The sequence below is a fragment of the Argentina silus genome, assembly GCF_951799395.1.
Source record: "Argentina silus genome assembly, chromosome: 2".
Taxonomy (NCBI): domain Eukaryota; kingdom Metazoa; phylum Chordata; class Actinopteri; order Argentiniformes; family Argentinidae; genus Argentina; species Argentina silus.
Window position 1 is genome coordinate 2,669,286 of NC_139656.1, and position 27,704 is coordinate 2,696,989.

At 44.2% G+C, this 27,704-nt stretch overlaps 4 protein-coding genes across 4 annotated transcripts in view; 2 read left to right on the plus strand and 2 right to left on the minus strand.

The window, feature by feature from the left end:
* siah2l (seven in absentia homolog 2-like) overlaps positions 1-6,505 on the minus strand; it is a 21,816-nt gene extending 15,311 nt beyond the window's left edge. Inside the window, exon 1 of the mRNA XM_083665437.1 lies at positions 5,973-6,505. Coding sequence (XP_083521563.1) covers positions 5,973-6,410 — 438 coding nt within the window. The 5' untranslated portion in view covers positions 6,411-6,505. The remainder of the gene's footprint in view (positions 1-5,972) is intronic.
* Positions 6,506-7,642: 1,137 nt separating this feature from the next.
* On the minus strand, positions 7,643-9,735 carry taf9 (TAF9 RNA polymerase II, TATA box binding protein (TBP)-associated factor). Its single transcript, XM_083696526.1, has 7 exons — positions 9,676-9,735; positions 9,374-9,455; positions 8,984-9,120; positions 8,753-8,887; positions 8,412-8,493; positions 8,112-8,219; positions 7,643-7,823 (listed from the first exon to the last, which is right to left on the minus strand). Exons 1-7 carry the CDS (start codon positions 9,709-9,711, stop codon positions 7,666-7,668), a joined length of 738 nt encoding a protein of 245 aa, XP_083552652.1. The 5' UTR covers positions 9,712-9,735; the 3' UTR covers positions 7,643-7,665.
* Positions 9,736-10,056: 321 nt separating this feature from the next.
* ap4m1 (adaptor related protein complex 4 subunit mu 1) lies at positions 10,057-15,751 on the plus strand. The gene is made up of 16 exons (XM_083690850.1): positions 10,057-10,173; positions 10,499-10,571; positions 10,756-10,841; positions 11,037-11,143; positions 11,294-11,390; positions 11,706-11,816; positions 11,901-11,981; positions 12,263-12,325; positions 12,444-12,510; positions 12,747-12,800; positions 13,104-13,210; positions 13,340-13,431; positions 13,566-13,610; positions 13,904-13,954; positions 14,081-14,198; positions 14,919-15,751. The coding sequence occupies exons 2-16, from the start codon at positions 10,514-10,516 to the stop codon at positions 15,108-15,110; spliced, it is 1,329 nt and encodes a 442-aa protein (XP_083546976.1). The 5' UTR covers positions 10,057-10,173; positions 10,499-10,513; the 3' UTR covers positions 15,111-15,751.
* Positions 15,752-16,195: 444 nt separating this feature from the next.
* On the plus strand, positions 16,196-27,695 carry arrb2a (arrestin, beta 2a). Its single transcript, XM_083695975.1, has 15 exons — positions 16,196-16,366; positions 18,395-18,425; positions 18,585-18,645; positions 18,730-18,774; positions 19,062-19,258; positions 19,359-19,418; positions 19,515-19,582; positions 19,725-19,860; positions 19,987-20,071; positions 20,177-20,249; positions 20,684-20,821; positions 24,278-24,361; positions 25,409-25,485; positions 25,996-26,050; positions 26,164-27,695. The coding sequence occupies exons 1-15, from the start codon at positions 16,344-16,346 to the stop codon at positions 26,255-26,257; spliced, it is 1,227 nt and encodes a 408-aa protein (XP_083552101.1). The 5' UTR covers positions 16,196-16,343; the 3' UTR covers positions 26,258-27,695.
* Positions 27,696-27,704: the final 9 nt, after the last annotated feature.

Below are 27,704 nucleotides of genomic sequence, written 5' to 3' on the forward strand. Positions count from 1 at the left end.
AAAACAAAAATCACATTCAAAAGGACTCATCACATTGAGCACACGCATACACCCACACAGAGACACACGCGCACGCACACGCACACCCTCCGGGAGACATGAGGAGAATGGGTTATTAGATTGGCATTTTCAGACTAACACAAAGACAGTTCTATGTATTTCTGGAAGGCTGAAGCATGTTACACTACCAGGGTAATCCTTATACATGAGTCCAGGCTTGGAGGCAGTGATGTTATCGTATAGCTGAGCCTACATCCAAACATATTCATGTCTAGCTGAGCCTACAGGCTCTCCACTCTGTTATACCCCCAAGACCTCATCAAGAGAGAAGCACATACCTGTCAATCACAATACACACACACACACACACACACACACACACACACACACACACACACACACACACACACACACACACACACACACACACACACACACACACACACGGCATGTGCGAGCGTACAAGCACACACACGCACGCGCACACACAGAATGTGTTTCTGGATGAGATTAGGTTTTCAAGTTGACTGACTGTGAAATGTAGATGATGGCAGAGAGAAGAGAGGCAGGGAAAGAATGTTGAGGAGAGAGAGCGATGGAGAGATATGAAGAGAGAGAAAGAGAAAGAGAAAGAGAAAGAGAGAGAGAGAGAGAAAGAGAGAGAGAGAGAGAGATCTCTAGTGTCTGGTCACGGTTCTGTTTCATTAAATCATACACTTAACAAGATGGCAGTAGTGAAATACAGACAGCTAAACAGGATTTAATCAACTGCCCATTAGAGACTTCATGATATTACACAGCTATAATAACTAGCTTCTGCTCCCTGAGAGAGTCAATATAGCGAGACTGAGTTATTACAAGCTTACATCTTATTGGCAATATTACTTCATTTCGAAATAGGGACTATCATTTTAAATTGGTGGTCTAAAAATAGAAAGCATTATTCCCTGCGCTGCCAGTCAGTCGCTGCAGTTCTGTTTTCCTCCACAAGGGGTGAGTGGAGCGAATATTACTGCAGAGCAGCTGCTTGACTTACAAAAACAACAACACAGACCCAACAACACAAAACAAATGCATCACACTCACACTCACACTCACACACACAAAATACAGGTGAGGTGAGAATCCAACGCAAATCCATCCACCCTACAACTGAGCGTGGTTTGTCATATTTCATTCATACATTAATGAAGCTCTGACACTCCGCTACCAACCTCATCAACACACACACACCTGTCTCCACTGAACCATACGCTCCCTGCGCAGTGACACCGCGCGCGCACGCGCACACACACACTAGCTGCTCTCTCCCAGTAGAGGGCCCGGTTCTGAGGTAGGGTATGCAAAGCAGATGTCACATTGCCTGGGTCTAAAAATAGCACGGGTCAAAGATGCGGAATGGAGCTGAGGATCAGTGAGTCCATCATCACTGTTAGCATGGCAGGAAGCTCGGGGGACGTGAAGCACCACGACAGCTCTGGAGGCAAATGAGGGAGGAGCCTCTAGGCCAGAGAGATGCTCCTCATCTGTAGAAGGCCTATGGCTAGGGCCCGTTCTGTGTAAAAAGACCCAAGGAAAGAACATTTGAAATTCATCAGAGCATATCAAATTGGGTGTCAAATGAAAGCTGAGAGTCTATTTATTTGGGAAATTAAGTCAGAAATACATTTCTCTACCATCTTCCTGAATAGGAATAGGGATAAGCAAACCTCATTAAGCCTCGTTGGGCCTTGCAATTTCTCACCCTAAACTCCAGCATGGGACAGCATAAAATCAGGCTTTTCAAGTAGAAATACCAAAGCTCTTAAGTGGAATTAGGCATGAGTGGGTTTATTCATTTGTTAAGTCGTTAAGTCATTTCCCGAAAAATGAATTAACCAGAATTCTCAAAAAGGACTTGTTTTCTTCGATACAGGAAATATTGAGTATTGAGTATATATCCTCAACTGTTAGTATATATGTGGTGTGTGTGTGTGTGTGTGTGTGTGTGTGTGTGTGTGTGTGTGTGTTTTGACATGGCCTGATTCCACAAAAGCAGCAAGGGCAAGTGTGTCACCCTGCAATTGGGGGGGGGGGGGACTTTGATCTGCTTCTAGAGTCTGCTGAAGCGTGAAATGTTGTTGATTTCTCATTAAATCTCCAGATTATTAATGACGAGAAAGAGGCAGCAGTGAAAGCTTTGCACAAGGTGAGTGCGTGTCTGTGAGGGCATATGTGTGTGAGGGTTTATTCTTTGTGTGTGTGTGTGTGTGTGTGTGTGTGTGTGTGTGTGTGTGTGTGTGAGAGAGAGAGAGAGTGAATATGATGCATAGCCTGATTATGGTGTGTGTGCGAGGGCGTATGTGAGTATAAAGATGAGTGGTTGAACATAACAGGTGCATCAGGGCAAACGCTTCGTTAATCAGGCCCCATACATTGTATGTGTGAGCGTGTGAGCATGTGAGCGAGCGAGTGAGTGTGTGTGTGTGTGTGTGTGTGTGTGTGTAATAGGGGGTGGTTCCCTTTCCTGTCTGCTACAAGCTGGCTCTGACACTTTGAAGCACTCAGATAAGGGGGTGTGATTAGAGGGTGCAGAAAGAGGGTTTGTGTGTGTGTGTGTCTGTTTGTGTGTGTATGTGTGTGTGTGTGTGTGTCAGCATCCTCTATTAGCTCCCCCATCCAGCAACACGCCACACCAGCAGACTTGGACTGACTGTAACATGTGAACAGCAGACTGCAGAGGAACTACTGTAGCTAGTAAGTCCGGAATAAGAACGGTACCCTAAATAAGCTGTCCAGGCTTGGGGCGAAGCATGTTCATGTCTAATCTTATTACACACACAGGCTCGCCACAGGCCCACACTGACAGAGCTACAGAGCCCGGCACTAAGTCTGAGGACAGAAAAGTTTGACTCCTACTTACAGCTATGTATTGTACTCAGGAAAGGTACATGTAACATACTACAATGAAATGTGTGTGTGTGTGTATATATATTAGGAACACCTGTACACCTTCTCATGGTGGAGGTGGTGTAATGGTGTGGGGAATGTTTTCTTGGCACACTTTGGGCCCGTTAATACCAATCAATCATCGCTTGAATGCCACAGCCTATTTGAGTATTGTTGCTGACCATGTGCATCCCTTTGCACAATTTACCCATGTGCACAATTTACCCATGTTCTAATGGCTACTTCCAGCATGATAATGCACCATGTCACAAAGCAAAAGTCGTCTCAAACTGGTTTCATGCACGACACTGAGTTCAGTGTTCTTCAGTGGCCTTCCCGGTCACCGCATCTGAATCCAATAGAACACCTTTGCGATGTGGTAGAACGGGAGATTCACAGCTTGAAAGTGCACCTGAAAAATCTGCAGGAATTGCCTGATGCAATCCTGTCATCATGGACCAGAATCTCAAAGGAATGTTTCCAACATCTTGTGGAATCAATGCCATGAAAAATTGAGGCTGTTTTGAGAGCAAAGGGAGGCCCTACCCAGTATTAGTATAGTGTTCCTAATAAAGTGCTCAGTGAGTGTGTGTGTGTGATATATATATACACATACAAACACACACACACACACACACACTTTTTCATTGTAGGCTCACAGATAAACCCATCTTGAAAACGAAGCATTTGTGTCAGTTTGACAAGGCTACTGTAACACTATAATATTGAGCTCTGTGGAAATAAGGCATTGAGTGTAGGCTACTGCAATATCGAGTATTCTAATAATATGATGCACCGGTGTGCACAGCAGTGGACATACATTCAGTCATTTATTTTTTTCCAGCCCGCATGAGGTTTCATTCGGTCCAATGCGGCCCGCGACCAAAACGAGTTTGACACCCCTGGCTTCGGCCTATCTGCACCAGAGGAAATATGCCTGCAGGAAAATCCAATATCACACCTTTAAGTGTAGTGAAATTGAGCAATGTCCTGCTGCAGCAATGGACACAGCAGCCTGTCAAAAAAAGCCATTATAATTGCCATTGCTCTCAGATCAAACATGTGAAACTGTCATCTCCTACTGAGGAGAGTGACTCTCTGATATTCCTGAATGTTGGTCTCACTCAGACTCTTGGCAGTCCTGGGTTCAGCTTCAGAAGTCTTATCAGCCCACCTGAAAACATTGAGGTAACACACACACTGCAACTTAAACTAGCCTTGTATCCAGTCCCCTGTATCCAGTGCTTTACCCCCCCCCCCCCCCGTCTCTCTCTCTCCCTCCATCTGTCTCTCTCTGACCCTGACATCCTCTGACAGCGGAGGAGAGGCTACTCTAGCAGAGGGAGCAGAGATCAGCTTTCCCAGGATCGTAACACCACATAGCATGGATACAACTTTAATGCCGCTGTAATGCAATCAGACCATTACAGAGCGGGAGCTGCTACTGCACTGCCTGTCTGTCTGCCCATCTGCCTGTCTGTCTGTGATGCTACTAGAAGGAGATGGGCTTGAGTGTGTCTGAGCAAGCATGAATGAGTGAATCCATACATTAATTATGTACAGTGCCTTCGGAAAGTATTCAGACCCCATCACTTTTTGTTTGTTATCGACTCAATTTAAAATGTATAATCATTGTGTACTATGTGGTGTGTGTGTGTGTGTGTGTGTGTGTGTGTGTGTGTGTGTGTGTGTGTGTGTGCATGGGAGTGTGTGTGTGCATATCAGAGAGAGAGAGAGAGGTCAGGAGTCAGAAACAATTATGCCAGTAGAGGTTAAAAATAATAATTATACTAACTAACGATTGTTTCCATCACCCTCTCTAGCACTGTGACTGCTTGTGGCATTTATTCTCATGGAAAGTCAAACTTCCGATGAATGTGATGTATAATTGATTCTTACTTTAATGTAACTATGTAACTAATGTAAGTCGCTCTGGATAAAAGCGTCAGCTAAATTACTCAAATGTAAATGTAATGCCAGGCAAAGAGTGACTGACCCACAATGTTTGCTTTGCAGTATATGACACAGATGATGTCATGGGTATCTTCCCATTCAGTGACCTCTGACCTGCTACCTAACCCTCAGCACCCTGGCAGGCCTATGGCCCTTTCTCAATTGTTAAAAAACTAAATTCGACTCGTCCTCTCCTCCGTCCTCCACTTATTTCTTCTCAAAAGGCATTTGAGCAGAATATCTAAGGGGAGTAACCTATATACTCCTTCAATGAATTTTGAGCAGGAATGCGAGTGGAGGTGAGGAATCAAGTTTCTAACAATTGAGAAAGGGCCTATATATCAACAAGGGAGTGATGACGTCAGCACCTGAGTAAGTCCAATAAATAGGTGTGAAGCTGGTCATAATGGGCCATTCATTGTTGCAAGTTGTGAAACTCTGATCTGTCACAAGATAGGATTAGGCTAGAGTGCTGATGATTCACTTGCTGCCACCATTGATAATATCTGGCTGCCACAGACATATAACGTCTTAAGCACCCTCTCCTTGGCCTTTCCATCCATACAATTCAAGTATTTTGATATTCATACCATAAAAGAGACCAGATCATCACTCCTCACCACAGACAAGTTACATTATCACCCATGACAACACTGCAAACTCCATACTTGACTGTCATTTCTATAGACTCCTGAAGCAGGCCTACCAGGTACTTCTAACCCAAGCAACTCCTAAACCATGTTCTCTTCAGATAAAGTTGACACATAAAACCAAAATAAATACAGACAGAAAAGTATTACGACTAACTAAGTAAGGAACGTAACCCTAACACACGTTAACCCTAACACACGTAGAAGGGAATGGTAAGGCAGGCTGGATCGCACGTTGTCACACTACACTGTCACACTACAACAAACATGTCTGGAACTGGAGCGCACGAGGGACTCGACACACACCCACCTGTCAAAGTGCGCGAGCTAGCTGTCAGACTGCGCTTTGGAGTTGGCAAAAAAACAGCGAGGATTACACCAAGTGTGTACTTTTGCTTTTGGTTACCAGATAGCAGAGATGCCCTGTACAAGTCATCTTACCTTACAAGGAAAAGGTAGAGTCGAGGCAACTTTTTCCATAGCCAAGTTCCTGATGCTCGGGGTGAGAGGGCCGCGACAAGTCGGACAACAACTGAGCTTTTGGCGACATTGGTTGCAAACTAGGTGCCCGGCCTGGCATTGCAGAATGGGTGGCAGGACGTAGTCAAAACAAACTGGACACTCGAACAATGCTGTAAGTTCTGCAGATTGCCCTGGTAGCGCCACTGAAGGTAAGGCAACAGCAGCGGCAGGTAGAACCGAGCCAGACCCGGCCACAGCTCCTACCCCGGCGGCGGCTGCTGCTGCTGCTGCTGCTGCTGCTGCAGCGGCGGCGGCGGCGGCAGCAGCAGCTCCTCCCGAACCTCCGTGTTTTCCTCCCCCTGCTTTCCCGGCTCCGAGTCCTCCGCCCCCACCGCCCGCTGAGGACGGACGGCTCATAGCGATTAGTTCAGTTCTTTAGGATAAACCCAGTGCGGAGTTTGAAGCCCAGAACGTTGTTTACGCACTCCCGGTGGCATTCAGACTCCGCTCCAAGAAATCTCCAAGCCCCCGGGGACAAAACATGGCGACTGCCTGTGTTTGACAGAGAGTAGGATTCCTATTGGACGGTATGGTTTGGACCTATCCCTCTCTGCCTAAATTGACAGCTTCTGCGCCAATTAGAAAATCAACCTAGCGAATTATGTAACGCGTACTGTTGACACGCAAGAGTACAAGGGACATGTAGTCATGGGACTTGCCCTGCACATATAGATTGACAGATTATATTGCAAGTATCATCAATACAATTTACTTATGTTCATCATCTGTGTATTGTGTGTGTGTGTGTGTGTGTGTGTGTGTTGGGGGGGGGGGGGGTGAAGTTGGTGGTGCAAGTAAGTAGTATTATGATCAAATGTGATAAACACAATTAATAAATAGTCAATCAATCTTTATTTAAAATATATTTCACAAAAACCTCATCATACTTTACAGGAATACAAGAAAGTAATTTACAAAGTATAAACTATGTTTTTCTGTACATAAGAAAAAATCATCTCAGTCAGATCTCAGGCCATATCTCGAGACAATTTCTTTCTGAGGACAATAGCTCGCAGAACTTTGATATGTGACATCATATTCATGATACTACAAAGGACATTACAATCTAGGAGCTAGTGAGACACATGTCTCCCTCTGTTGGTCACTGACTGCAATAAATCCCAACTTCTCTCCCATACAAGCCTGCTATGTGAAGCTTTGCATTCCAGTAGTCTAAAGTGGCTTTGTGTATGATCTGAGATCTGAGAGCAAAGGATATGTGAGGGCAATTTACTGTATGTGGCATACCATCTCAATAGTATTTACAGCTTGCAGCTTTAAGCAAACCCCTGCAGCGTGGTGAGTGACATGTCCTATGGTACATGTCTGCTCCCCACAACATATTTCATAGACTTCATTTGCAGGTCTTCAGTCATAGAAATCATTCAGAGAAAACAGACTCTTTGTGTCACAAATCTCTTTTTTTATATACAAAAATGAGTGGCAAACAGACATGACACTACAGTCAACACTCTTTCCACAATGTGATGGGGATTGTAGGCAAATTGGCTAATCTCAAAACTACATCCTTCTACTATATTTACAGCACACTATTGATTACAGCCAACTAATCTATCATCCAATATATCTTTTTATTTTTCTATTTATGAGGTCATAATGTGTCATAGTCGTCCTCGTCCTCATGCTTTCTCTTCAGTGATTCGCTGGCTGAGTTCTGTGACACCATGTTGGTTGTGATGAGGATGTTCTTGGAGCCAATCAGCGACGGGTTGATGAGGACATTTTGAACCGTTGGGGTGGAAGGTGTGGCTGACAAAAAAACAAAAACATGAGCTTTTAGGATCAACATTAATTTGGTCTTTCTGTTCATGTGTTTTTATGGTTTCATGCACGCTTAGGTATTCCAGATCCTGAAATGTAAACATGGGGGATGGAGATCTGGGGCCTAATAATCAACATAGTCTACTTTTAAGTACCATAACATGTCATTTGAGGCAGTGCATGGACACAAATTACATTTACATTTAATAATTTAATGAAGCCTAGATTTTAAGCTTCATGACCCTGAGTGTTGTGCTGAAATGCAACGTTTCTTACAGGACTTGGATACTGCAGACTGTGAGGTGGGGATTTGAACGGTGAAGCGCTGCCCTGCCAGTGACACAGGCGTCCCCACTTTGGTAATCGACTGAACTGTGGGAGTGCCTATAAACATACAGGAGATGAGTCTGTGTTAGGATTTTGCAATGGACACAAGAACAGAGGACAGTCCACTAGACAACAAACACATGCACTCATGTACCAACATTTGCTACTGGCATTGGGTACCAACAGGAAGGACTGTGTGAGCCAGACACACCCCTCGTCCTGCAGACTGCATTAAATGGGGTCACTCACAGAGAGTAGGCGTGCTGGGCCTGCTGGACACAGCTCCTACACTGAGGCGAGGCACTGTTATCCTCCCCGCTGATGATGTCACCTGCACAGCAAAGCAACAGTCAGTCAGTGAACTGAAAACCTCTAATTCGGTTTAGAACAACTATTTATTTCATATCCCAGAAGTTTAATTGCAGTGAGTCAACAATCTACAGTCAATAACCTACCAAAGTGTGCTGCCGGGTCAGTCACAATCATTATTTTATCTAGAGCAATCAATCAATCATAGACATCTTTTAAATATACTGCCATTCCCTCTCACCAATCTTAAAAAAAAACCTCTGTCTTTGCAGTTTCCTTACCTTTTTCTGAATGGACTTGAGCTTGTAGTTAGGAGCGGTCAGGCAGTAACGGTCTGGGGGCAGGCGTGGCCCTGTGTAGGGCTTGATCAAAGGTAGAGGAGTCTGGTTCTTCTGCCTGGCTACCTCCAGTAGAAACTACAGGGACAGCAATGACAGGGATTAGGCTTGAAAATGGCTAAACATATAAATAGAAAAAATATGTAATGTTTTGGCACTGTCTTCCAAACCTACATCTCGCGGTGGTGGGGATGTGAACGATTGGTCCATTCTACACTGGATTGCGAGCCTTATGTCATCAGCATCCACAGTGGACTTCTTGGCATGTGTCGCATAGATTTTGGCATCCTCAATGATCGTTGTCACATATCCTGCAAATCAAAATAAGTTATTTATTTTTATTTCACCTTTATTTATACAGGTAAGTACATTAAGAACAATTTCTTATTTACAATGACGACTTGTCAAGGGGCGAGCACACAAGCATACTATATTATATTACATTTGTATAGCACACATAAGTTAAAACAATAACAAACAACAGTCACATACACACAGGTTAGTGCACGGAGACGGAAGATGGTTGCACACAGCAACGCTGTACAGAGTTGGGGGTACACTTACTGTAGGTGAATTCCAGCATTTGATTGATCACTCTTGGCTCATATTCAGTGATCCCCATATCCTTGAGGATTTGGATCATAACCTTCCCAAGAAAAGAATAAGAGATCACGAGAAAAGCATCAGTAGCCAGCTAGCTGACGTTAGCCATTTAGCATCGAGACAATCCTGACTGCAAAATCAGAGCTATCTAGTTGAATATAGCCTCCACAATTAAAATGCAATGCATGCTTCATAAGCTATGTAAATTAACGAGACTAAGGAATTAAATAGTACATATCTTATATTTGACAGTTTATTTCTACCTGTGCATCTTTGGGAACAGTTTTCGGAGAAGCCATTTTCACGTTCCCTCCTCTCCCCGCGCCTGCGCTTCGTTCTGTTTTGTGTCGTGTCCTCGACACAAATGTCCACATCGCCGCCTGCTGGCTCGTATCTACTAACCAGATTTAATTTAATCTCATTATTCTTGATATAAGGTGTAAATAAAGCGTTGTACATTGCTTTGATCACTATTGTATTGTGCCCCAAACAATTCTAGCTGTGGAGAAAATATGCATACATTCAACGGGAAATGACAATGATTGAATGCCGAAACTCACGAGTAATAAATAATACCAGCATATTGTCAATAGATGGCGCTGTAAAACTACTTCGGTCAATCTATCTCCCTGTTAAATATTCAAGGAAGACGTGGTTTGTAAACAAACGTAGCTAGCTGTATGGTTTTGTTTTATTTCTTTTCCCATCAAAGTTATATGAGGGGTTGACGTGTCGATGTAGGAAGTCTTTTCCTTGGTCAAGTGAGTAAGCCAATATATTTCCAGTTTCCACTGCGTCCTGGAAAGCAAGTCCTGACTCATGATTGACTTGAAGTGAAGCGACACCCGTGCTAGCTGACAGTCAAATGTGATGATAGAATACTAGACACCTGTTAGTCGTCTATCTAGCTAACATCCCTGTGGTAGACATAGATTGCATGGTCAGTGACCGTATGTCTAGGACATAGGAAGCCCTGAGATAGTGTGAAGCCAACAATGACGGGATCCTTGTTTACGAATGCTGTTTATGAACGCATGATGACAGAATAGAATATCCATTGTATTGTTTGCTGATTTTCCCATACAGGTTTTCTCGAGGAAGATGATTTCTCAAGTGTTCATCTTGTCCTCCAAGGGGGACCACCTCATCTACAAAGACTGTATCCCCCTCTCACTGTGTCTTATGTATACTGTAAGCTCCACACAGCCATGATCTTGAGGCCTTTGTCAGGTCAGCCAGTTATCTCATCTGTTTGCTAGCGAAGGGTCAGTGGTAAGGATGACTGATATAGTGGTTTAACCATTGTGTGATACTGTGTGAAGGTCCTTAACATGCATTGCCAGTCCGTGGTGAGGCTGGAAGTGACGCTGTCAATACTTTCTATGAGATGGTCACTGCACTGACTGGAGACCAGGCTCCTGTCGTCATGGTAATTTGTGTGTGTGTGTGTGTGTGTGTGTGTGTGTGTGTGTGTGTGTGTGTGTGTGTGTGTGTGTGTGTGTGTGTGTGTGTCTTTTCTACTGTCTTTACAAACTTGTATTGTGTGACTATGGTATTGAACTAAGCCTTGGCATTGTCACTATTGCGCACAGTAAGGCAATTCCCTGTTCTCTGTGTCTCGTAGAGTCAGAAGGAGTTGCACTTTGTTCACATCAGACAGGGGGGCCTCTACTGGGTTGCCACAACGAAAGCTGATGCCTCCCCATTCACCATTATCGAGTTCCTCAACAGGTGACTTCTACTTTTAGTTTTATGTCTATGCAATTGTGTGGCATATCCCCCATTCTGTCTCTAGTGCTCCAACATCAATGTTTCTCACTACATGATATGGTTGCTTCTTTGCATGCTGTGTGTGTGTGTGCGTGTCTCTCTGCGTTACAGATTAACAGCCCTGATTAAGGACTACTGTGGCAGCCTGACAGAGAAATCAGTCCGGATGAACTTTGCTCTCATCTATGAGCTGTTGGACGAGGTGGTAGTGAGTATCCCCTCCTCTCTGCTCCTGCATCCAACGAGAGGCCATTTTGAAGGCTCTTTTTCATATAAGCATACTTCTGTCTGTCCATCCTTCATTCTGTCCCAGAAGTTATCACTCAGACACACGAGTTGGATTGGTTCAAGCAATAGAATTGAAACATTACAATCACTATGATGACCATGAGAGAGGAAGGATGCATGTTCTAAGTGTTCAAAACAGGACAAGAGTCTTCCTACCTGCTCATCTACAGCATTTGACCTCTCCTACTCTCATCCTCCACCCTCATCCCCCTCTCTATCACTCTGTCTCCATCAGGACTATGGTTACATCCAGACCACCTCCACCGACATCCTGAAGAACTTCATCCAGACTGAGGCGGTCAGCTCCAAACCCTTCAGCCTGTTTGACCTTAGTAACGTGGGGCTGGTAAGACTCTAATTACACATTGACTCTTGGAAATATTGGGGCGGAGGAGGCTTTTAATGATTTAGCTTTTGTCCTGTTGTTCAGTTTGGAGCAGAGACCCAGCAGAGTAAAGTGGCCCCCAGTGCGGCTGCTACGCGGCCCATCATGTCCAGCCGTGGAGAACAGGTATGTGTCTAATGCTGGATATTATAGGATAACCCTCAGCTTTCTCCTGTGGATCATGGGAAAATACGTCATAGACTCAGAGATCATATCAATTAAATTCAACACTGTATGGTAATCCTACTTTATCATTATTATACATTTATAGGGTTATATGTCATACAGTTATAAATACAGTTTGAAGTTTTGATAACAGAGAAAGCAAAGAACAAGGTTTGTGTGTGTCTGTGTCCTTAATCCTGTCTCATTCTCTCTGTTCCTCTCCTTTCTCTGTCTGTCTCTAGGGAGGGAAAAATGAGATATTTGTAGATGTGATCGAGAGGATGTCTGTAGTCATTGGTGCCAATGTGAGTAGCATGGTAACATGTTTATATCCCAGCGTAATGAAGGGATTTGATTCGTATTTCTGAGTCCGTCATCCCTTTTCTGTCCTCTCATGCCTTTTCCTCCATTCCTCTTCTCCAGGGAGTACTAATGAAGGCAGACATCGAAGGCGAGATCAGAGTGAAGTGTTACATGCCGAGCTGCTCTGGTGAGTTTCCAAGTTGTCTACTTCAGCGTTGAGCCCTGGACGGATGCAATGAATCCCGGAAAACGTGCTTTAAAGCACTGTACATTCTAGCTTCCCAATTCACTCTACAATCGAAAATGGAGACTAAAGGAAATAAAAGACAGAATACAATGATGATCAGTGAAAGTTCTTTTATTTTGTTCTCTCCCTCCCACTCTGCCCCTCATCTCTTCCCTGCCTCGGACCCATCATGACAGAGATGCGTATTGGACTAAATGAAGAGTTCAGCATAGGAAAGTCTCAGATGAGAGGTGGGTGCGGGTACCCGTCCATTTGAATGACAACATCCTTCGCTGGTCACGCCAATCCTTTACCTGTTACTGGCTGTGTCTCTCACTGAACTGACTGTTCTCACATTACTGCTGCTACAGTGAATGGGAGGCATTGACACTGTATTGAAAGCATGTGATACACCATAGAGTATAGTGTATATGTCACTGCCATGTCCTGTAGCATGAAGCCTCATCCTGAGTGTAGAAGAGCACAGGGGAGGCACTATATGTCTAACGTCTTTCCCCTTCTCAAGCCCTTCTCTTCTGCTCTCCTACCCTCAGGCTATGGGGCTGCTGTTCGTGTCGATGAATGCAGTTTCCACCAGGCAGTCAGGCTAGATGAGTTTGACACCTACAGAATCCTGAAAGTGTGTCCCAGCCAAGGAGAGGTGCTCATGGAATTCACACACACACACACACACACACACACACACACACATTCTCTCTTTCACGCATTCCCGACACAAATGCATTCTCTCATAAACATTCTCTCCATTTTTTTCCACTCCTCTCTGCAGCAAACAGTGATGCAATACCAGTTGTGTGATGACCTGCCCTCAGCTCCTCCCTTCCGTCTCTTCCCCACTGTAGAGAGAGACAATGGTGGCAGGTACAGAGTCTATACAACACACTGAGATCACTTCCTGTTCCTCTTCCTCTACTGTCAGTGTTTATTTTTCAACTTCCGTTGTCGGGAAAATTAACTCCGAACATCTCTAAACTAAACCTGCTCTCTTCCCATAGGTTGTTGATGTACCTGAAACTGCGCTGTGACCTGCCACCAAAGAGGTCCGTTCTCCACTGACAGCAAATGCTAATGGACATTTTTCTATACATTCAGAATGTAGCATTTGAATGTAGCATACATTATATTGTGCTTAATGAGTGCTTGATAATGTTTATATAATAGGTTGATGGGATTACTGTATCTCTCTTTTTCTGATTTAGCCAGAGAAGGAGAGAAACAGTAAAGACATTAACTTCTCATTCTCATTAAAGTCTCATTCTAACATTATCAAGCACTCTGTCTAATTGAGCTTCTCTGTCACAATGTAACAGCGGTCATCTTCTCTGTTTTACAGTGCTGCAATCAATGTGTCTGTCACAATACCTGTCCCCAAGGGCTCGTTGAGGTTAGGAGACTTCTCTTCTCATACACGCTCCCTCTCTCACCACTGTATAAGCCCATGCCAACCATCACACAATAAGATGCATTTCCGACTCTCTTCCACCCCCTTCTCATCCTCCCTATTCTCCAGTCTCTCCCAGGAGCTGAGCAGCCCGGACCAGAGTGCTGAGCTGCAGCCCAAAAACAAGGCTATCCACTGGGAGATCCCCCGCTTCCCTGGGGGTGCCCAGCTCTCCGCCCTGTTCAAGGTGACAGTCACAGAGCACACTTGTAGACCAGTGGTTCTTCCATGGCTGGTCTGGAGTGGGCCCACTAGTGTGTCAACACCAGTTGATCCTAGGTTGTAATGTGGCTAAAGTGTTCGCAACTCACAAGAAAATTGAGAAAGCTTTAGAGCTCGGTAAATTTGCAAAAAAATTAGTAAATTTGCAAACCAATGTAGAATACCGCCGTAGATTGAAAACCCATCTCTTCAAGCTACATCTTAATAGTCCCTCCTAAAGACCGCTTCACCGTCACTACCCCCCCTATACTAACCCCGAGACCTCTTCTCCCCTGTTACCCCCCTGTACAAGTTCTCTCCTGCTTATAAAATATATATTAAAAAAAGAAAAAAAGAAAAGAAAAAAAATAGCCTACTGGCATTACGACTGCCAATGGCCCCTGGTGTGAGCATTGATTACTTTGTCTTATGATGACTGTTGGATAGATGATTCACTTACCTAAACAAATGTATTTGTTGTACGTCGCTTTGGATAAAGGCGTCTGCTAAATGCCATAAAATGTTAAACTGTAGATCAGTAGTGCTTAAAGGCTGAGTCGGAGGACCAATTAATGTACGCTGTATTGTGCAATATATACACTGGCTCTCCAAATCTGAATTGAGTTATTTTGCCTTAATGATAGACTGAGCATTGCAAATTATTAATAATGTATCTCTCTCTCTCTTTCTCTACCTGTGCCCTCAGTTGGAAGTCCCTGGCCTAAGCTCCGCCTCTTTGTTGGAAGTAGGACCAGTCAGCCTGAGCTTTGAGCTGCCCAAGTACACCTGCACAGGACTGCAAATCAGATTCCTTCGCCTGTCCCCAATACAGCCTGGACCATCGCAACGCTGGGTCCGATATGTGACCCATTCAGACTCATACACCATCCGTATCTAACACACGCAGACACACACACACACACACACACACACTCTCTCTCTCTCTCTCTCCCTCTCCCATTGCTCTGTCTGAAGGATTGCATTGGACCGGATCGTTTGGTGGTGAGATGGGTGCAGAAGTTCTCTCATGTGGACCCACCATCATCTTCCCCATTGATCCCTCAGACTCTCACTTTCTCCATGGATTGGATACTTTGACCTTATTATGTCTGAATGAAAGAATTGTGTAGCCCTCAAGGCAGTTTTCTACTAAATATTTATTCTATTATTGAATTCTCTGTGTATGGATGACTGGCACAGAATACAAAACATTGTATTTTGTTTTTTAATTTGTGTGTGATATTATCTCATGGGATAGGCCACATTTGTGGAATGACATGAAAATAAATATTTCATCTATAAACCCCCAGCATGGTTGATATCATGTCACATTACATGAATCCTAGGGTTGTTTATGAAGAGTGCTAAATGTGTTGAAGCTTATTTGGCCCCCTTGTCCACTCACACTGAGAATTCACTCGGCAGCTATGCAAAAAAAAAACTATTTTTGTCAATGTTCTAGCAGAGAAAATAGGAAGGATGTGAGGATTAGGCCCTGGGCTATTCTCTATCTGAAGCCTCTGTCACTATCACACCAGTTTCCTTCTTTCGATTGTCCTACCCCAAATTAAACAACTCCTTGATTCTAACCCTTCAGTGTTTGCAGTTCTGAAACACACTGGAGACAGAGAGAGACCTGTTACCTGATTTTGAGTTTCATAACAATCACAATAGAACATGATTACAGTCTCTCAAATCATTATCTCATGAACTGTTATGACATATCCTGGCCGCGTAATATAAAACAGCCTCTTCCCATCATCGACATAAAAGGAAAATAAGGGTTTCCATCATATTCCGAATCCTTATATACCAGACCTTTCCTTTTACTGCCTACACACTATTGCTTAGCGCTGGATATAGTGCGTAGATATTGCGCAATGCTACAATACTGTCCCCAAAGCGCATCTGTACCAGAGAGGGATATGCGAAGCATATACCAATGATTTGTATCACCATTGGATAGGTGTGAGTTCCTGCTTTTGCGGAAGCGAAAAGCACGGAAGCGCCAGAGCGCAAATTAGCTTGCCAGAGAAAAGGTGAAGGAAAAGGCAGACCATACATTTTGATGAAAATTGAGCTCACACAGCCATCTCTGTTGCTACCTATCTAACGACAGCCTGCCAAGGAGATGGGGGACAAGGCGGGCACCAGGTAAGTTAAAAATGCCCTCCGATCACACGTTCGTTTCTGGTAAAGCTAGCGCTGGCCACCTACCCAAACCACTAAGTTAGGGGTCTGGCTAATAACTGGAGCGGAAACGTTCTACGTAAAATTAGCTAGCTAATAACAGCGATGTAGTAGTACAAATAGGTGTGTAAATCGTGTACTTAAATTACAAAACCGACAGGATTAATAGAACATTGTATTAAGATATATGGGGTAAATCCTAATGCAAAAAAACATTAAGCTAGCAAAATAGGTGGGTAAACCCTTTTGACAAAAATGTAAGGTGGGTAAACTGAGTTTACTTGAGTTACCCTCCACGACACTGGCAAACATGTTGTAAATATAACGTCATAAATGTGTGTAAATGTAACTTCCCTAAATATCAGAAAGGCCAGCTCCTTATTGCATAGAGATGTACATCAGACTAACGTATCGTTCCTGTCCAGCAATTAGACTGACCCTCATACGAGCTGGCGAGCTAAAAGCTACGCTACGTTATCTACTAGCCAGCTACACAAGATATCTCACCCAGATGTGCAACCTTAGACCAGTTTCTAAATGAACATGATTTCCACATGCATATATAGCTAGTCCTACTGATTGTGACCATCATCAGCATGTTAGCTAGCCAACACAGCTGCAGGGTGGGGCTACAGCTAGCTGTGATCAAAACTCACACAACCATGAATCCAGCCAGCTAGCCAAGTTTGCATGATAACAAGGTTAGCTTTGCAGCTGGCTTGTATAACAACAAACCAATGATCACCGTGCTTAGCTAGCTACTTGCTGTTTTGATTAGTTGTGGCTTAGTAGCCTGCTAGCTTGGGCGATGTGTCCACATTGTCACAGGACTCGTCAGTCGAGCGAGCACTTGGCCCCTCTGTGACGTAAATTTGACGTACGATATACGCATCATCGCCCACAGAGGTGTCATTTTTAATGGCAAGCAAATATGCATGCAAATGTAAACAAACAACCAAGCACACATTCAGTCTGTTCAGCAAAGATATCATGTGTCGCATACACGTGATTACTGCATTGGGTACAGTACTATGTTGTATTGCCTTTGCGGCCCAAGTCTGTTTACCAGGCATGCAGTTATTCATACCACGTATTGGCCATAAGCTCAGCTGCTCCAGCGTCTGCATCAGTATACACTGCACTTTCCCAGTAGGTTATCAAGAGTGGCATGTAAGGTGTTCCATTCTTCCATTGAAATTGGGTGTCAGTGTCACTTTCAGCTCCAAGCGACTGAATAAACAATGATATGGAATAGGGTTGGAATGCGTGCTGCCTGATTCTCAACTGACATACCACACAGTCCATTGTTTCCTATATGTCAAGGGGAAGGGCTATGGCCTGTATTGACATAATGTGGGCAGGCAGGGGTAGTTTAAATGGTGGGGATTGGTAATGGGTACTGTTTTTTGGGTTTGTGGTCAAGGTCTTCATGATGATTTTAGGTCAGATTGAACTGGTTTCTGAGGCCTGGCTGGCTGTCTACTGTTGAGGGGTTTTGCTGATACTGGTGGGGAGGTATGAAATGTAGCATTGGCTTGTAAATGAAGAGACCACAGGGCACTAAGCCCAGCAGATATAATCTGAGCATGTCTAGTTTATACAACCTTATCAACCTGGCATTCTTACTAGATTTGGACATGTATACACACACACACACACACACACACACACACACACACACACACACTTATATATGTGTGCAGCACCACATTCCACCACATTCTCACAGTGGTGAGAACATAATGTCCAACTTCCCTCCTGAGCTCTGTCAAGATGACTGGGTAAATCTCTAAATGACGTGAGTTTGGACACCTAGGTATGGGATGTGTCGTGCGGGACTCGTTACTACATTATGAGAGTTTTTTTCCCCTGTTGTGTTTGTGGTTAAGTAAGTTGCAGGAAGCTGCCTTTATTTACTGTATCTGAGAATCTGGGTGTTGACTCTCTCTCTCTCTCAATCCCCCCCCCTAACTTCCTCCCATCCTTTCTCAGAGTTTTCAAGAAGTCAAGCCCCAATTGCAAGGTAATGAATCATTGATCTTGTTTATGCTTACTTGGCTTGATCTTTTAATAAAGCATTGGTTATGTAATTCACACATGTTTTGCAGCGGTAATGTAGATAACCTCTTCTCTCCTTTCTTCTCTTCCCTCCTTCTCTCCTTCCTTCTTTTCCTGTCTGTAGGTCACAGTATATCTGGGAAAGAGAGACTTTGTGGATCACCTTGACCAGGTTGACGCAGTTGGTAAGTACAGTACACACACACACACACACACACACACACACCAACAAACAAACGCCCTGAAACTGACCTTTCTCTTCCCTACAGATGGCGTGATCCTGGTTGACCCAGAGTATCTGAAAGACAGGAAAGGTACAACAAAGTTGACTTTCTGTTTCAGATTTGCCAGTGATTGACTGTTTCTTGTCATGCCGTAATGGGCACCTTGTGAAATGTGACATATTTGATAGATGAGCTTATAAGCGTGAATTGATAGAACATTCCAAGTAGGTACACCCGATATGCCTGCCACTACACACTCAGCGGAACATTGCTGTGTTTGGAATTTTCTTATTGTAAACAGTATGTGGGCCTACATGTGGGTGTCCTCTTCACTCTTACACGTGTTGTTCTGCTCCTCCTCCCCCTGCTCGTCCCAGTGTTTGTGACCCTGACCTGTGCCTTCCGTTACGGCCGAGAGGACCTGGACGTGCTGGGCCTGTCTTTCCGGAAGGATCTGTACATCTCCACTTTCCAGGCCTTCCCCCCCATTGCAGAGGAAAGCAAACCCAACAGCCGCCTGCAGGAGAGACTACTGAAGAAACTGGGCCAGCAGGCACACCCCTTCTACTTCACTGTGAGTTGCACACACACACACACACACACACACACACACACACACACACACAGTACTGTTTCTGATATAGTGACATAATGTATACCACTTCCTTTTTCAGATTCCTCAGAACTTGCCCTGCTCAGTGACCTTACAGCCAGGACCAGAAGACACAGGGAAGGTAAGGTGGCCACACACACACACACACACACAAACAAACACACACAGACCTCCTAATAATTTATTTCCTTCTAACCTTCTTCTTTTCTCTCTCTAGGCATGTGGGGTAGACTTTGAGATCAGAGCTTTCTGTGCCAAATCGATAGAGGAGAAGATTCACAAACGGTAGAGCAGTGTGTGTGCGTGTGTGCGTGTGTGCGTGCGTGCGTGCGTGCGTGCATGCGTGGCTTTTTGGGTCTGTTAACTTGACTGATGTTGTGTGTGTGTGTGTGTGATAGTTTCAAGTCAGCATTATTGTGTGTTTCAGGAACTCTGTGCGGCTGGTGATCCGTAAAGTCCAGTATGCTCCAGAGAAGAAGGGGCCTCAGCCCATGGTGGAGACGACTCGCAGCTTCCTCATGTCTGACCGTTCTTTACACCTGGAGGCCTCTCTGGATAAAGAGGTACACACGTGATAAAGACACGTACATATAAAAACACACACAATAGGTCACATTCCATGTCAAATGTATACCTAGTGTTCTGTATTCTATATTAGTGACTCTCTCTCTCTCTCTCTCTCTCTCTAGCTCTACTACCACGGAGAGCCCATCAGTGTGAACGTTCACGTTACCAACAACTCCACCAAGACTGTCAAACGAGTCAAAATATCAGGTGCATGGCCTTCCCATCTCTCTCTTTCTATCTGTTGTTTTTTCTCCTTACACCCCCCCCCCCCCCCCCAAATGTTCTGTACTAACTCTCCTTCCCTCCCTCCAGTGCGGCAGTATGCTGATATCTGCCTCTTCAGTACAGCTCAGTACAAGTGTCCAGTGGCTCAGGTCGAGGCAGAGTGAGTATTATTCCTTTGTATTCCCTTTATTTATCTATCTCCCTGCTCTCACCAGTCCCCCTACTTGGCCATTACCTTTTCTATTCTATCCATAAATGTATGTGAATGTAGCCGCCTGGCCCACAGGGCAAATGAGGCAACTGCCCCCCCACTTTAAAACCCAGGAGCTAGAGAAGTGATATCTACCTCTTTTTTTACGATGCTTATGTTTTATGTTATGTTTAATGATGTCTCTTGATGTTTTAAGCTCCTTGTGCAAAGCGAATTCCCTATAGGGGCAATAAAGGCTTCATTCAAATAAAATAAAATGCCCCCCCACTTTTCAATAAAGTTAGGTGTGCGCGCGTGTGTGTGTGTGTGTGTGTGTGTGTGTTTGGTTATAATGGCCCAAGTGTATTTATATATGTGTGCGTATTCCTCTATGGTTTCCTCAGTGACCAGGTGTCAGCCAGCTCCACGTTCTGTAAGGTATACACACTCACCCCTACGCTAGACAAGAACAGAGAGAAGAGAGGCCTAGCCCTGGACGGCAAGCTCAAACACGAGGACACCAACCTGGCCTCCTCCACCATGTGAGAAATGTCACACCCACACCCACACCCACACCCACACCCACCCACCCACACACCCACCCACACACACACACACGCACACACACATACATACATACATACATACATACATACATACATACATACATACATACATACTCACTCACAAACATTTGCATACAATCACACAAAACAACACCGGTCTTAGTCTAACCCAGAGCATTAACTTGAACACACATATATTTTTGATGCAACATTTTGTATTTATTTTTTAATTTTTTATGCATAAAGAAATAATAAATATGTATAGGAGTGAATGAGAGGGATAACATGAAATACATTTAAAATAAGTAGATTGGTCGTTGCACCATCAGGAAAGAGAATTTTCTGAAAAAGACAAGAGTATTACTGTTAGCCGAATTTGTGAAATTCAGTCTTGTCAGAAATGTCTTCAGCTCTGAGCTGGTTTTACAGTGTGTCTGAATAGTCCTTACCTTTGAGTTCCCCTGACTGTTAATCCACTATTTATTTTGGCAAAGACTTTGTCCAGCTTTGAAGAGACTTCTGAGGAAGGAACATAAACAGAGGGGGTTCTGCTCAGTGTCAGTTATGCTCAGAGATTCAGGTTCTGCCCAATCTAGATGAATCAATCAATTTATTGTCAACTGAGTCAATCAAAACAGACTTCCATTAGCCCGTCTTTGCACTTGTGTCTACTCACCGTCTGTTTTCTTTCTCTCCCTCCAGTTCTTCACCCTTTTCTTTTTTTCCCTCACATCCTCTTCTCCCCTCTGAAAGATTATGAGGATACTGATGACGGAAAACAAAGACATAATCTGCCCATTTTTCCTCATTCTGGAGATCTACTTTCTTCTCCTCATCCCCCTCTTTCTCTTTTCTCTGGTCACCTGTTTGGGCGCTGTTTGTCCATTCCACGTGGTTTGTGTCTTGCTCTTCACTGTCTTTGTATTCTTCCACAGTTTTGTCTTTCCTCAACCTGTCACTAGTTTTCTCCTCAACTTCATCCTCATCCTCACTACTGTCTGTTTTTGACCATTCTTCATCACCTTCCAAGCCCTCCTCATCCTCCTCCTCCCCAACTGTCTCCTTTTTCTTAATTTCCTCTTTTTTCGTTCGCACATGCTCATCCTCTCTTTCCACCCCTTCACTCTCCCTCCTTCTGTCCTCCTTAGTCCTTCTCTTCACCGTATGCTGTCTTTCTATCTCTCTGGTCATTCTCTCTTCCCTCTTTCTCTCCTCTTGCTGTCTGAACCCTTCCAGTTCTTGTGCACTCCTCTCCTCCAGTTTTTCCTTCTTTTCTTCCTCAATATGCCTTTCCTCTTGCTGTATGCCCTTCTCCCACTTTTTCTTTGTACCTTCCTCCTCTCTCTTTCTTTCCTTTTTCCTCCTCTTCTCCTTCTTAGATTTTTCTTCCTCTGTGTTTCTCTCCTCTGACCTTTTTTCATGACTTTCAACTCGTCTCTCCATTTCTCGTTGAATCTCCTCTCGGCCTCTCGTTCCAATTGTGTCCTCCACTCTTCTGTTCACCTCCTCTTTCTTCCTTTCCTCTCTCTCTATCCCTCTGTATTCCACTTGCTTAGCTTTTCTCTTTATCTCCTCCACCACAATCTCCTTTGTCACTTCCCCCACTCCTGTTCTCTCCTCCCGTCTTTCTCTCTTTTCATCCTTTCTCTGTCTATGCTGTTGCATCACTCTCTTCAGTTCAGTCATTATGCTCTGTCTCTCTCGTTGCTCTCTTTCCTGCAGCTCTCTCTTTTTCCTTTCATTTGCCTCCTTCGTTTGTTGCGTTAAATTCTCAACGTACATCTTATGCTGCCTCTCCTCCCTCTCTCTTCCCTTTTCATTACTCACTCCATCATGCAGACTGAGTTTCCTCCTTCGTGTCTTTTTTTCTGCCTCCTCTCCTCTTTTTCCCTCCATTCTTTCCTCTACCTCCCTTGACAAACCTTTCTTCAGAATATCTTTCTGCTCTCTGATCCGGTCTTGCCATCCCTCTATACTCCTCCATTCTAATCTCTCCATTGTGTAGAAGAATCTCTCCTTCTTGCCCCACTCCTCCTCTGTCCTCCACTGATTCGGTGACACTCTCTTCACCTCCACCCTCATCTTTTCTCCTTCTGTCTTCCTCTCCTCCTCCTCCTCCTCCTCCAGCCTATTATACCCCTTCTCTCTTCCTCTCTCTGTATCTCTCCTCAAGCTTTTCACATAGAGACGGATCTTGAGAGGTATTTTCCTCTTCAACAATTTGCATACTTTTTCTAGATTAGTTTTCTGCTGTTGTAGCAGGCCCACCTCCTCACCAAAACACCAATCTTCCTGACCCACACTACTCAGCTCCTCCATAATGACTTCTGTCTTGACAGAGATTTTGGATGTAAACTTATGTGATGCTGTCAAAGTAGAACTGAAGAAAAAAAATCTCTATATTAAATAAATATATAATATTTTATATTTGAATCATTAATAAAGGTATTAATCAGAGATGCATTTTTTTTATGCCAGTGTATCCACTAACCCTCAAATATAGGGACATGTCACAAATAAAAGATATATACATGTGAGGAAATGTTAATTCACACCAAAGACAGTTTAGTATCCTCTGTGCACAATACTGCAAAATTAGTAGGAAATTAAATGGTTTTTAAGGCTTTTTCACTGAAACCATGGGACAATTAAGTACAGACTTACCAGTTGCTCAGTCTTTCTCCAACTACCTGAAGCCCAGAATGTTCACACACCCATGACTTATATCCCTACGGCAACCTCTGTATGGTGTCATTGTTCATTGTGACATCACCACTTGTAACTGTACTTGTGCCTATGTAATGGGGTTGCAGTGTGTAGAATTTCTCTAGTAATCCAAGTGCTGCATTTGATGGAGCCTACACTGATGTATTTACACACACAGCTGCTTTTCCAATTTTCAAATCAAATCAAAAATGGTTTTGGGGTACAGTAAAAACCTACCCCCGCTGCCATTAGACTCCCCTCACATGTAAATGATTCCAGTTCTCAGATTTAGCTCTGAATCAGGACAGGTGGTGTGTTTTTAAGAGTGGTGCTTTAAAGCAAATACCCCACGAGCAAAAGAGACTGCTCGTCCTGATTTAGGGCTATCTCAGAAGAAGACAAGCGTGTTTTAAACTGTAAGCATTGCTATGGGGGGGGGGGGGGGTCCATTGAATTCAGCCCCGAAACCAATGATGCATCCTAATGATTCATCCAGAGAGATTGGTGGTTATTCATACATTCTTGTACATATTTGAAACCAAGTTTATGATTTAAGCACAAAGTCTACACACACACACACACATAATAGGTCACATTCCATGTCAAATGGACACCTAGCATTCTGTATGTGATTCTGTGTCAGTGAGTTACACTCTCTCTTAGATTTTTAGAAACCCATCACTTCCTGAAATAACACCCTCTCTCCACTATCTGTGTTTGTTACAGTGTGAAGGATGTGACCAACAAGGAGGTCCTTGGGATCCTGGTGTCCTACAGGGTCAAGGTCAAACTGGTCGTCTCACGTGGAGGGTGAGTTCCTCAGGGGTCAGGGGTCAAGACACACTCAGACATACACACGTACACATACCCGCGCAGTTCACACAGACAGACAGACACACACTCATACCATGATGCATTGGCACTCCAACTTGTATATAAACTCTGTCATGGCGTCTCACGTGGGCCCAAATCCTCACTAGTCTCTCTTCCCCGCCCCACCCACCCACCGGCGCGCCATGCTTCGCTGTATCCCCTTTTCGGTTGCTGTTGTCTTGGTTTTGAGTTTTCTCCTCCTCATTTCATCCCCCCCTCTCCTGTGGCTTGTCTCTCTCTCTCCTCCTGTGTTTGTCCACTCGTCTGTCTGTCCGTCTCTCCCTCCCTCCCTCCATCCGTGCGTCTGCTCCTCCGTGGGTCGCCTCAGGCTGCTGAGTGGCGTGTTGGAGAGGTAATATGACATCCCAGCCGCCACGTGTGTGTGTGTGAGAAATGTATACACCCTAACTGCCGTGTGTGGTAATCTTGGATCCCAGCTGCCTTGTGTGTGGTAATTGTATAACCCTGGTGTGGGTGTGTGTGTGTGTGTGTGTGTGTGCGCGTGTCAACTCCGCTGCCGCTAAGCTACTTTATAACCGCAGCCCTCTGTCTATCCAGTCCCAACTACAGGCAATGCTTTCGGAGGTGTGAGGATTGGGCTGTTAGTTGCATGCAAAGTTATCAACAGCAATGAAGCAGCATGACAATAACTGCCCGACACAGGGTTCAAAGGCTTTCTGTGTGCAGTACTGATCACCTACCTATCCCATTGGCTGAGTTCAGTGATTGACAGCATCTGATAATCAGAGTTAACAGGCACCATACACTCCTTCACTAATCAAAAGCATCACTTTGGGTCATGTTCAGTAGGGGGGGTCCTGATTTGCGTTCCACAGGGCACGACAATGTTTAATTTGGTCTTGTGACCTTGTCAACTGGCCAATCAACATACCGATGCTCCAAATCGTGAATGATTGACCAGTGGTGGTGTTGTTGATATCTAACGAGTTTATGTTGTTTCTGTTTTTGTGTCTGTGTTTCCAGAGATGTGTCAGTGGAGCTGCCCTTCGTCTTAATGCACCCCAAACCCATGGACCCGCCCCTCTCCCGCCCACAGTCAGGTACATACCCCCCACCATCAGGGCTAGCTTCCTGTTCTCTAGCTAGGCACATCTAGATGGTCTGAAGGGGCTTCCTCTACTCATCTCCATTCCTTCATCTCCATTGAACTGAGAGAAGTGAAGGGAAGGTGGTGATGAGTAGAACTGAGGAAGACACTTTGAACTGTTGAAGTCACCCTGTAAAATGGCTTTCTTTTCCTCCTCGTCTACTTCATATTCAATGACCAAGGGCCACGTTGTAATTGAATACAGACCTACAATTGAATAGAAGACAAGGAAGCCTAAGAACTAAGATCTGTCAGTAGTTTAGTCTCATACTGAATAACAGTCCCACACATACTGTAGACAGTGAAATCTGAAGGCCCTTATCTCAGACTCAGATTTTATGCCTGCTTCTAAGTTATCATGGTGTTACCATGGAGACATGTGGCCGTTACCATGGAAACAAAGAGCTGATGTGTGTGTGTGTGTGTGTGTGTGTGTGTGTGCGTGCGTGCGTGTTATCTACAGCTGTGCCAGATTCAGACCCTCCCATCGACACCAACCTGATAGAATTTGAAACAAAGTGAGTATATAATTCATCCTTGCGTCCTGCCATTGTAACCATCATTGTTTACAACAATTAAACATACTGGGATCTGTAAACACTCACATCTCTTTCCTTGTTTTGTCACACAGCAGTAGTTTCTCCCAAGACGATGACTTTGTGTTCGAGGACTTCGCCCGCCTGCGGCTCAAAGGAATGGTGGATGACAAAGATGAGGACTGCTAAGAGCTCACACATTCACAAACTCTTACCCACACACACACACACACCCCCACACACACACACACCCACACACACACACACACACACACACACACACACACACACTCTCCTAGGCGGTGGGATGAAGGCATGTGGAGAGAAGCAGTGGCCTCCTGGTCTACTGAAGAGATCCTGATGCAGTCTTCTTTTGTCTTGCTTACGCCACTTGTCTTCTCGTACCTGTACTCTTTTTGCGCATTCTGTCTGTCTGCCGTGGTGATGCTGTATGTACGTGGGTGGGCAGCAAACACATCCTAAACTCAACGCCATGTAAATGTCCTTGTAAGGCTGTGCAGAGGCAACGCTGATAGATCCAAGGGCATCGGTTAGCACGGCAGTTTCACTGTTTTGAGGGAATACAATGACTGTCAGTGGGGACACTGAGGTGGAGAGAGAACTGACTGATGAAATGTGTTATAACAAAGATGATTGGAAGTTGAAGTTGAATCGAAGTTTTCAAAGCTGAAGAGGAACAGTGCCATTCAGAGGAGAGGGACATTTTTCTGTTCTTTTTACTCCAACCGTCATTTAAATGTAAATCTTTGTACAAATATTGATCACTATCTTCTTGAGGTATATAGTACCTGCAGAGGTGAGAGAAAGAAGGAAAAACACACAGGCGGACAGACACACACACTTTGGTTAGTTATGTTATTTAAGCAACTCTTGGTGCCATGGGCTTTCACCTACATTCTCTTCAGTCCTCTGAATTTGTACCCTGTCATCCATTCTGTGAAATGTTTACGTTTCAGGGTGAGAACATGGGGGTTGTTTCTGGACCCTTCCTACATGTTCAACATCAGGGTTATTCTCAATGCGGGGACACAGACAGACAGACCACTCCACATAGACCTCTACCTACTGAATCCTCACTATAGCCAATGGATACTCTTCATCAGCTAGCCAGTGCAGCACTGGGACATTTTCCCATTCCTCTCTGTTAGTCAAGGACGTTTGCACACTTTCCTTCGAGCATGGGTATTAGATTAATTTCTCTGTACATGAGATTCCGTTCACTCTCGGTCTCTGACCGTCACCTAGGGGAACAGAGGAACCAATGGAGCATGTTTTTTTTGGCGGTGCTGTGAATAATGACCTGTGATTATATTTTGTGCATTTGTGGGGTACCTGTTAGCAGCTCTGCTAATTGTGAATATTTGAAAGTGCCACCACTGAGCTGTATGATTGCCATAATGTCTACAGAAAATATGATGATTTTTAGTGGGACATATGATGGAAAACAATTATGAATATTCTTATTACTACTACTACTGTATCATCATTATGACCATGATTATTCTCATAATCATTTAAGAAAAAATGTATTGTTTGCCATTTACTGTTTTTTATTTCAAGATTTTTATTTTAATTTTTGTATTAAAGGCAAAATGAACTAACCCTATTTTTCTGT